Consider the following 11,462-nt stretch of genomic DNA (forward strand, 5'->3'; position numbering starts at 1 on the left):
TTAATATTATATAAAATAGCTTAAATATAACAAGGGAGGGATGTTAGAACTACTCAAAAAAAAAAATAATTACTATGTATAAAAAAGGGGGCAGCAATTATAAAATAAAAAAAATGTAAATAAAAAACATTTTGATTAATTGAATTTTGATACTCCAAGAATGGAAAGGATAATAAACTACTCCAAAAGAAATACAGCATTTACAAATTATCACGTAAAAAGACACACCTATTGCTTTACTTTTTGTAAAATTCCGTTTTTTGGAAATATAGTAATATAGTAAGAATAATTACCACAAATCTGCCATTTCTTTGCAAATGTCAGTTGGCATAACAGTTCTAAAGAAATGTCAATTGGTGTGCAGTCCACTTGGAAACACTGCACAAATTCGGCAATTGCTGCGCAGTGTGATGTGTCGCGTGACATTTATGAAGTCGCGACGATGTCAATAAAAATACACGCTGCATTTATGAAGTCGCGACGATGTCATTTGACGCATCATACTGCATTTATGAAGTCAGTCTTTATTATATAAACACAAATTAAAAAAGTTTCCATTAAATTCAATCACATTTGAGTTTACTTTCTCCGTTCTCCATTTAATCCAAGCGCATCTGATTTTGCTTCATCATCCTAAAGGTTTTTTTATGTTGCCTTCCCATAACTAGTTCAGTTTTCGACATGAAAAAAAAAATTAAAAATTTCCGTCTCGTGAATTACCGCAAAAATGTTCGCAACTTAAGTTTTTATTTCATTGTTTTATAACAAATTCTTTGAAATATATACACTCTCTCTTATTTTTAGAAATAATGATTTCGCCAGTGGTAGGTAGGGATCAACCAACTGTTTTTTTTGTTTTTTAGGTATCTCTAAAGCAACTGCTTATAAATTGTATCCCACGGAGTGAATTTTTCATAACTCCGTGTGGACTGCATCGAAGGATGTTGTGAAATCATAACTCCACATGAACAAATTCCAAAATTTTTTGCTGGGATTGTACCATGATATGTACTAGTGATCTGGAAGTGCATCAAATTATGCATTTTCACTCATGATTTTTACAAGAGCGTGACTACTGAAAGATGCACTCCGTAGCACTGCATTTTAACTATTCCTTTGGAATCGCATTTTAACTAACCCTTCAGGGTAGAATAGGATGCAGTCCAATTTGCATCCAAAGCACGTGTTTTGATGCAGTGCTTTGGATTGAATTTAAAGGCACTCTTCGGAATGTGTTTTTATGCAGTTCAAAGATGCAATAAAAATGCAAGCCATTGCAAACTATCCCAACATAATAAAAAGAATTTATTGTTTGTGTAAAACAGGAATAATTTAATTTAATTTTCGACTTTTTCTTCTGTTCGTCAAACAAAAGTCGAAAAGTCAGTTCTGCCATTTTTTACCTGCAGAAATTTTGCTGGTAGCCTGTGGTAGAAGAGAAAACCATTTTCGCTCTCTCTCCACTCCCACTCTCTTAAAAATTGCTTCCAGTTTTGCCACTTTTCGGGGTTAAGCTGCTCAAGAGTTACCGTAAAAATGTTCCCAAATTTTGGTTGTATTTTTTATTTGATATAAAAATGTTAGAATTTGATGCACACGATTTCTATCTTTTGGTCTGTTCCTTTACTTTTGAAAATGGTAAAACCGGCAAAAGTAACAAAAGTTGTAAACTGCTCCCATATGAATTGTATGGTGTCTGAAGTAAAGGAACGCTTTTCAAGTAAAAAGTGGTAAAACTTGAAGATTCTTCCACGTAAAGGAACGGAGCTTTTGAAAAAATTTTGTAGTTGTAGGCATGGTAGAATCATTACAAGGTAGGGCATAGCAAACAGCTGATTACTATTTTTTCTATTGGTTTGCTTATTCTTTCAAATTAGTATACACAAATTGTGTATGGTATGGTTTTAAAAAATATGACAAAATATTTTATACATACAGTTGAACCTCGATTATCCGTGAATCGATTATCCGGGAACCTCCATTATCCGTGATAGAAAAGAAAATTTGGATTTTTTTTCATTTCTTCTATTTTTCGTTATAAACTTCATTAACCGGGAGTAAAAACACACTTTCCAATTAATCTGATTAATCAAACAAAAGGTAAACAAACGAAACGAAATTCTCCCGTATTACACAATTTGATATTTATGGTATCACAAAAACCATGGGACAAAGTCAATTCAGATGAATATGACGATGATGAAATTTATTTATACTTCTAAAATTTGGTGGATTACCGTAATATATTTAATAAAAAATGCAGATTTTCATATTATTGTACAATATTATGTAATTTTTAATTAAAAATATGTTCCAAAACTGCATAAAAACATTACCTCCATTATCCGGGAAAATCGATTATCCGTAATGCCTCCGGTCCCAACCATCACGGATAATCGAGGTTCGACTGTATTAAAATTGAGTCGAAATGAAAATTGTTATTACAACATTTATTATTTATATTTATTACAACATTGTGATAAAACAAAATTTTTGAACATATACAGAAGCTGACTCTGCAAAGATAAATTAGCCTCCCATTCATTTTTCGCGTTTTTAGTTAATTATCCAAAATATCAAATAAACAGTACAACCTGTTGTATATTCAGTTATGGTAATTCTGACACATGGTACAAATACACAGGTAGCCGCATCGACAATTGTTGGCAACATAAGATGTCAAAATTTGACATAAATTCAATGCAATTGACACATTATTGGTCTGTTCCTTTACTTCTGAAAATGGTAAAACCGGCAAATGTAGTAAAAGTTGTAAACTGTCCCCATATGAATTGTATTGTGTCTGAAGTAAAGGAACGCTTTTCGAGTAAAAAGTAGTAAAACTTGAAGATTCTTGAACGTAAAGGAACAGGGCTTATGTTACCATCAGCTGGCATGATAATGCTACCTGTATTATTGTACCATGTTCTGACAGAACATGGTACAATAATACAGGTAGCATTATCATGCCAGCTGATGGTAACATAATGTGTCAATTGCATTCAATTGATGTCAAATTTTGACATCTTATGTTACCAACAATTGCCGATGCGGCTACCTGTGTATTTGTACCATGTGACAGAATAAGCGAATACACTCAGGCCTTGTTTTTCACAATTTGTTCGAACCTGACCTACCTTCCAAATTATTGTACCATGGTTGTAGGTATCTACAAATTGGCTTGCTTGCTAGGGATCACTAAGGGGTAGTTTACACTATCAACGTCATATGACACGAAATAAAAACATTCCATATTTACCCACGGAGGCAATGTGGAGACGTAATTTTTTTTACATTTTTGCTGGTGTGGACGCACAGAGTAAATGGCGTAAGGAAAATCTCCAATATTACACATATTAGCGAATATATAACGATGGAAAATTTCATGCCATATGACATTTACATATAGTGTAAACTACCCCTAAGCAAATGCTTGTAAAATGTATCGAACGAAGTGCCTTTTTCACGACTCCCTTGAACTGCATCCGGATGCAATTTAAATGTAAGAAATGGATGACAATCGTTGGATCGCATCCAAATGCTGTTAAAATGTAAGGAATTGGAGTGCCTTTTTCACGACTCCGATTGAACTGCATCCAGTTGCTGCTTTGAGAAAAGGATGTAATTCATTGGATCGCATCCGAATGCGGTTAAAATGTAAGGAATGGAGTGCCACTTTCACGACTCCGTTTGAAATGCATCAAAACATGCCATGAAGAAACTAGTCTACATTGCACTACTTCCAGTTTATTTTGCTGGGAAAGGAACAGGCCAATTACAATGTGCGACAACAAAAAAAATGACAAGGAAAATCGAGTAGATTATGAAAATAGAGCTAAAAATATGAGACACGTGTATCGGCGTTTTTAAAGTTTACGTCGGAAAGTAACCAAAATAGGCGGGGCAAGTTCCGCCCATTTTTAATTTCTTCGAAATATTCGAATTAAGATATCTTGGAATCCTTGCATTTTAGGTATATAGTGTCTTTGGCAACTTTACTCAGAAGGGTGTGGGGAATATTTATGATAAAAATTTTAACCCTCATGCGGTTCATCAAAGGGGTCTTTTTTGTCCTTTTTTTTTGAAAATCTTTCAAAAACTCCTTAAAAATGTGATCGTATCAAATCCAAATATTCTACAAAATTGTTCGCCATAATATTTTACTATAGGTCTCAGAAAACACCAAATCTGCAACTCTTGTTTAATCGCCAGGAATCTCTAAAAATGAAAAACACGTTTTAGGGTTAAAGTCGGACTTCATCTGAGTTTATTCAAAATTGTCCCACAAAGCATAATTTTAGAGGGATAATGTCAGAGACAAAAATATTCTTCATCAAATTTCACTATGGGTCACCAAAGAAATGAAATGTCTATTTACATTTCATAGCATGAAAATATCAGTATCAATTTTGCTGAAAAAACATGAAAATATTTCCCAATTTTTTTGATGAAAAATTTTTCCTTCTTTTTTCGAGTTGACACATGGAAGTAATATAAAACTTGGTTATAGGTGAAAAATGTCAAAGGATGAAAAATTCTACACAATATTTCACTATGAGTTTCAAAATAAACCATATATCTATGTATGCTATTTCCTTAAAAAATTAGATTACAAATTTATATATATTAGGATGAAATTATATGTTTTAATTTTGGACTCATGGTAGAACAAATACAAGGTAAAGTTAATACTACAACAAATACAACTCGAACAACAACCACAAAGGAATTTGTTTTTGTTTGGAACGTTAGTGTCAAATATAAATGTAAACAAAATAAGGAAATGTCTATAAATTATTGGAATTTAAAAAACTAATAATTTTTCACATTTGATTGAATATTTTGAAAAACATAAATGAAAACTCGTTAGATTTTCAGTTTGAATGTTTCCATATCATTCCACTAAATGCACAATATCACGCAGGAAGTAGAATTCTTGCAAAAATGTTTGGGGTCGCTCGTAATTCATTGAAAAAAGAGAAGCTGTTTCAATCTTTTGTTTTTGAAAACAAGAAGCACATGTTTATTAGGGCTTTATTATTTTCAAGTTTAACAAAATACCACACATATTAACCAATATTGTACCGCCTCTATAAGTGGTGTTTTAGTGTGCGACATGTCGTTCGGACCTGGAGGAGGTTACATGTCAATGATATGAAGGAGTTTTTATGGGAAATTGTTTTTATTTCAGATGAATAATTTTTTTCTTCAAAAAATATATGTCCCTAATATACATCGAACATAGAAATAAATATATAAAATGTCGTATGGAATTTGACACTAACACTACAGCCCAGTTCAGTCAGCTGGGTATTGCTGCTACCTTTTCTTGTTCTACCATGTTTTGGACTGTTAATTTTACATAATTCCATACTGGATCAAAATCTAGCAAAATCCTTTACTTTTTGGAAATATTTTTAAAGAAAGAAATGTTCCAAATGAAATTTCATTATGAGTCTCTGAATAAACCAAATCTGTAACCACAACATATAACATTTTTAGCAGCCCTTGTTTTTGGTGTAGGGTTTAGGGCCGTATTTTACAATTTTTAACCAGATTGTCGTTGTGATTAAAAAATATAAATATCTTATTGATGGTTTTTCGTTATAAATTCATACAGAAGATGTTGTGTGTTCAATTTTAATAGCTTTAAAAACATTTGTGGTGAATATATATTTGAAAAATATAGAAAACCCAGATCGAACCTGCCAAAATTGCGTATTTTTAATATTTTTAACTTAAATTACGTATTTAGGATAAGCCATTGTTTGCTTATATTGTATGTGAAAATACATTTGAGGTCTACGGCTATGGTCCAGTGAAAATATAGGTGACATATAGGCTCTCACATGTACAATTTGGTGTGGTCCAAATAACTACAATGATGGGACTCACTCCTACCTTGGTGGCATTTGCGTAATTAACTATAGCAATTGACGTAAATAGTTGTATCATGAATGAACATAGCGAACCCAGTTAGAATATATTCATTTATGTCAATTGCTATAGTTAATTACGTAAATGCCACCAAGGTAGGAGTGAGTCCTATATTTGGATTTGATACGATCACATGTTTAAGGAGTTTTTGAAAGATTTTCAAAAAAAAAGGACAAAAAAGACCCCTTTGATGAACCGCATGAGGGTTAAAATTTTTATCATAAATATTCCCCACACCCTTCTGAGTAAAGTTGCCAAAGACACTATATACCTAAAATGCAAGGATTCCAAGATATCTTAATTCGAATATTTCGAAGAAATTAAAAATGGGCGGAACTTGCCCCGCCTATTTTGGTTACTTTCCGACGTAAACGTTAAAAACGCCGATACACGTGTCTCATATTTTTAGCTCTACTTTCTTAATGTACGCGGTTTTTCCCATCATTTTGAAAAAAATTGAATTTTGTTGCACAGTGTTATTGGTATTTATTCAAAGTAAAATTCGGTTACGAAATTTCGCAGATTTTCCTCTTCATTCAGTGCATATACATTTTGTATGGGAGAAGTGACAACTCATATGCAAAAAACATATCGTGTAAAGTACCCATTACCGAGTACCACCACACCACTAGTATTTGTTTACAAATATCAGTCATATGTTATCTGTCAAAATGTGTTCTTAAAAAGACCGTTTTCTATCTTTTGTATTCCGCAATAAATTAAAGAATAATTAATAAAATCTTTAATTAAAACAAATCACTTCTATAAAACATGTTTTGCAGGATACTGGCTTACAGTGCCGCACGAAATTTGTATAAGTTTTCCAGACAAGTTTTCGTGACGCAACAACATGTGGCGATAGCTAAAGTCAATGTCTCATCCTTCTATTATTTCTATTATGGTGCACGATGTTTGCACGTAAAGGTGTTCGACAAAGATTTGGAAGCACAAAGGGAGGCAAATCGCAGAAAAACGCTTGTTGAAGAAGAAACTTATGATAATACAGAAACTAAACATGAACAGGAGAAGCAAAAGACAGAATTAAAACGAATCCAACGGCAAAGCGATAAGTTGGTCTCTGTTTCATTGGATTCGGATGAAAATGACATTTCCGTGGATCCGGATGTATTTGGTAATGCGCCCAAAAATCCCCTGCCAGAAGATGAAGGTACATATGTGTAAAGGTTCAATAATGGAATATATCTAATATTTGCTACATTTCAGATGACAAAGCCGAAGAGGAGTATATAAGTCGTCCAACAAGGCGTTCTAAAAAACTACGAACTAAAGAATATGCCGCCATGATAAAGGATCACTTAAAAAATCACCGCGTTAAAGAAGCCTTGGAAGTGTTAGAAATTCGCATGCTTAAAGAGGATCGTGTAAAGCCTGAAAACTATATTTACAACTTACTTATAAGTGGCTGTGCCAAGGCAGGATACACCAGAAAAGCTTTTCAGCTTTATAATAAAATGCGTAAACGTGGTTTAAAGGCAAAAGAGAGTACCTATACTTCCCTGTTTAATGCATGCGCCAATGCACCATCACGTCTTGATGGTCTTACCACTGCAAAACGTTTGAGAGAGAAACTCCTAGAAAAGGGTTATGAACCAAATGTCAAGAACTATAATGCCATGTTAAAAGCTTTTGGTCGTTGGGGTGATATCGAGATGGCGTATATGTTGGCCGATGAAATGGTGGATAAGAAGCTGGAGATGAATGGTGAAACTTACAATTTTCTTTTACAAGCATGTGCCAGTGATGTTAAAATGGGATTTCGGTAGGCATGCAAATACATATATATTTTCGTATTGTATCTAGAATTGCATGGTAATTCGTTGGTAAAAATACTATACCGATCCAAAGTTTCTTGCAATCTACACATATCTATACATATCTTTCCCTACATAATTTTGTATGTTGCTTTCAGACATTGCCTTCTAACGTGGCATAAAATGTTACGACAGGGTATACAACCGGATTATTATTCCTTTAATGCTGTATTACGATGTGTTCGCGACTGTGGATTTGGTGAATTGGATTCCATGGAAGATGCATTGAAGGGAATTTTAGATGGAAGTCAGCAGATAGTAAAAATATCAACATCCTCAAGGACAAAATCTCTTCAATTGGAGAGTGGGGATAGTGACAAAGGAGAGGCCAACTCACCATCTACAAACAATTTGGAAAATCCTGCTTCCAATGCTTTAGAAATTCAATCTGAAGCCACGTCATTAGAGTTACCAAATTTATTAGCACCTCACCCACATTTGGGCAGCATGGTTTCATTGGCCGAAGTACAAAAACCCCATGATAGATTCCTCCTTTTGGGTGGTCTACAGGGCTTTTTGGAATTGATGAAATCCTATCATATAACACCCGATATTGAAACTTTCACCACCATGTTAGAAGTAATACCGCCCACAAATGCAGCCGAGAAACAGCTATTGACATATATCCGAAAAATTGGACTCAAGGCCGATATTGATTTCTTCAATATTTTGATCAAGAAAAGGGCTATGCGTTTTGATTATGAGGGTGGTAAAGAAGTTTTGTCCATGATTCGTACAGCTGGTCTTTATCCAGACATTGTTACATATGGAGTATTGGCATTGGGCTGTACAACAGTGGAAAGCTCCAGAGAGTTGTTACAGAAAATGCAACAAAATAATATAAGGTTTGCACACATTGATAAATCAATTGAAATTTAATTTAAACCACTTTAAACTACTTTTAGAATGAATATGCAAATCTTGGGAGCAATGTTACGTCAAGGTTGTGCCAAAAAGGATTTTTCTTATGTGTGTGAAATTATCCAAATAAGTTTGGATGAGAACATAAAACCCAATGATATATTCCTTAGACATTTACATAAATTCCATTTAGATTGTGCCCGGGCAATTGATGCAAGGGTAAGCGAATAGCAACAAATCCTTAGCAACGAATCCAAACAATAATCTACTAACGTTTTTTCCATACAGCATCCCTCTACCAAAACAAATCTCTACAAAAAGGAACATAAAAAATTCTGTGATAAATATCGCCTTTACCTTGAAGAACATGGTTTGTCCAATCTAAAACTGGATGATCAAATAAAGAAAATCAGAGAACGTCCCTACGAGCACTACAAAGAAGACTCGGTAGATGGTATGGAGCCTTTGAAAAATGAAAAACTGGCAAACAAACAAAAGTTGCGCAAATACATAAAGAAAATCAAATTGCAGCACTTGAAAGGCGATGAAGATGATGCCCTCCCCGCCCTAGAAACCATCGACGCTCATCCCAAAGTAACAAATGCAAATAATCCTTTTAGAATAAAATGATGATTTTTTAGTAATAAACATATTTATTGTTGAACAAAAAATATGTGTTTAAATACTTAATATACACACGTTAACCAATCATTGTTCGCTTACGACCTCTGGCACGAACTTCTTCAAATTTGGCCACCACCGACTCTTCATCTTTCCCACACTCTTTACGATAAGCCTGCAGTATGTTTTCAAACAAGTAAGGCTGTTCACTGTGTGTACTTAGTAGGGCTCTTTCCAGTACATACAAATCGACACCTTTATCTTCAGTACCTTGATTATAGTGGCTAAGACCAAAATCTATGAATATGATGTCATATGATTCGAAGTTCTCCGTTCCTTCTTTGGGATTAATTAAAATATTTGAGGTGGTCAAATCTCCATGTATGATATTATTGGCATGCATTTTTCCAATAATGCTACCAATCGATGTGCACAGGGTTTTGAGAACTTCTTCTGCATTTGATTCTGTCGCCACAATATTCTGTATATATTGTTTGGCTGTGATGGCTTTGTCAAAGTACTCCATGTAAAGCTTACGTTCACCCAAATCCATATGAAGTATCCGGGGCGCCAATATTCCTGCACTTTGACATCTTGTTGCTGCTTTAGACTCTGCCTTCATACGTTGTCGGGTAATTTGTGTATCCAGTTCATGGTGACGATACTTTTTCACAAATCGTTCCTTTATAAGGCATCGTTCTCCTTTAAATTCTCCCACATATAAACGCCCTTCGGCTCCTTGTTTCAATATTTCAACCGGCATTTGGATATGTTGTGTAAACAAGCTAAACTAAACCCAAGTAAAATATCTCAAAATAGCTCCAATCAGGAAACATGGAGACCAAATATCCCACACCGGCAAAATCAGCTGATTATTTTAGTAACTGTCAAAATACATTAGTTCCGTCTGTTTACAAATGGGTACTTTACACGATATGTTCATATGAGTTGTCACTTCTCCCATACAAAATGTATATGCAAAGTGACAACTCATATGTAAAAAACATATCGTGTAAAGTACCCGTAATGGGAAGTGACAACTCATATGCAAAAAACATATCGTGTAAAGTACCCATAATTAATTTTTAATTTCTAATAGTACCGGATTTTGAACATCAAGAAATTATATGAGGTTAACCCCCCGTTTTTTTAAGTCGATGGTCAGACTAGCATGATTTCAACATGGCGACGTCAAGTTTATAGGCGAGGGGTATGAAGTAGTGAAACCCATGTACATGGTTTTCTGTGTTTGTTATGTTGCCTCTTCTTGTTTTTCGTTGTAAGATTTTTTCTTCCATTTTCTTTCATTTTTATTTTCTCAAGCAAACGTTAAGAACAAAACAAACATAAAAAGATTTAATAAAAACATTTAATTAATGAAATAGTGATCATTTAAATATTAATATTAATTTAATTATTAATGTTAATAATTTTGTGTTGTTTTTTTGGTTTATTTATGTCTTTTTTGTTTTTATTGGTATGAGAAGCACAACAAATGCGAATGGTAGAATAAAGATGACACGCAAAAATCTTAAATTTCACGTTAACGTGTGTGAAATTTAAAATTTTTGCGTGTCCTCCATGGTACAATTAAGAAGGTAGATGCCTCAGCCCAGCTGATCGAATCTAAAACGTCAAAAAACTAGGAATTCGCCATGAAAAATCAAAACAAAAAACCATATGATTCGGTAAGTAAGAGATAACATATGTTAACTTTATAGACAAACACAAGCGATAAAAAGTGACAACAAGAGATCATTTGGCGAAAATTTTGACATTTTACATTACAAAAAATGTTGCTTTGTTGTAGCAATTCGCCGTTGTTTCCACCTTTTTAATTGTACCATGCTATAAAGTGTAGACCATGGTACAAATACACAGGTAGCCGCATCGGCAATTGTTGGTAACATAAAGGCCTGCGTACATAAGCTGCTTTGCCTGATTGCCTTGCTTTGCTGCTTCAATAAAAAAATAAAAGAACAAAGAAGGCCGACCCAATTTCCAACTGATGGCAACCCAGTTCGAAATTTCGTCTTTATTCTATTATTTTTATTACGTCAGAAATGAAGCAGGAAAGCAAGGCAATCAGGCAGAGCAGCTTATGTACGCAGGCCTTAAGATGCCAAAATTTGACACCAATTCAATGCAGTTGACACATTATGTTACCATCAGCTGGCATGATAATAGGTGTGTTCGTTTACTCAATAATTT

The 11,462-nt window shown here is 34.0% G+C and overlaps 2 protein-coding genes across 2 annotated transcripts; one reads left to right on the plus strand and one right to left on the minus strand.

Moving 5' to 3' along the window:
* The first annotated feature begins 6,559 nt into the window (after positions 1 to 6,559).
* On the plus strand, positions 6,560 to 9,301 carry LOC141404295 (pentatricopeptide repeat-containing protein 1, mitochondrial). Its single transcript, XM_073987760.1, has 5 exons — positions 6,560 to 7,105; positions 7,162 to 7,717; positions 7,868 to 8,614; positions 8,675 to 8,849; positions 8,919 to 9,301. The coding sequence occupies exons 1-5, from the start codon at positions 6,709 to 6,711 to the stop codon at positions 9,258 to 9,260; spliced, it is 2,217 nt and encodes a 738-aa protein (XP_073843861.1). The 5' UTR covers positions 6,560 to 6,708; the 3' UTR covers positions 9,261 to 9,301.
* Tcs5 (TP53 regulating kinase) lies at positions 9,264 to 10,123 on the minus strand. The gene has a single exon (XM_073987761.1). The coding sequence runs from the start codon at positions 10,012 to 10,014 to the stop codon at positions 9,331 to 9,333; it is 684 nt and encodes a 227-aa protein (XP_073843862.1). The 5' UTR covers positions 10,015 to 10,123; the 3' UTR covers positions 9,264 to 9,330.
* Positions 10,124 to 11,462: the final 1,339 nt, after the last annotated feature.

This window comes from Musca autumnalis, unplaced genomic scaffold (genome assembly GCF_047663935.1).
Source record: "Musca autumnalis isolate F117 unplaced genomic scaffold, ASM4766393v1 scaffold_4, whole genome shotgun sequence".
Classification (NCBI taxonomy): Eukaryota; Metazoa; Arthropoda; class Insecta; order Diptera; family Muscidae; genus Musca; species Musca autumnalis.

What these genes read in the sequence shown, in the direction of transcription:
- Tcs5 (XM_073987761.1), bottom strand. Translation starts at nt 10,014, where the DNA reads ATGCCGGTTGAAATATTGAAACAAGGAGCCGAAGGGCGTTTATATGTG.
- LOC141404295 (XM_073987760.1), top strand. Translation starts at nt 6,709, where the DNA reads ATGTTTTGCAGGATACTGGCTTACAGTGCCGCACGAAATTTGTATAAG. An exon ending in GATGTTAAAATGGGATTTCG is followed by an intron (nt 7,718 to 7,867) that starts GTAGGCATGCAA and finishes TGTTGCTTTCAG; the next exon opens with ACATTGCCTTCTAACGTGGC. An exon ending in CCCGGGCAATTGATGCAAGG is followed by an intron (nt 8,850 to 8,918) that starts GTAAGCGAATAG and finishes TTTTCCATACAG; the next exon opens with CATCCCTCTACCAAAACAAA.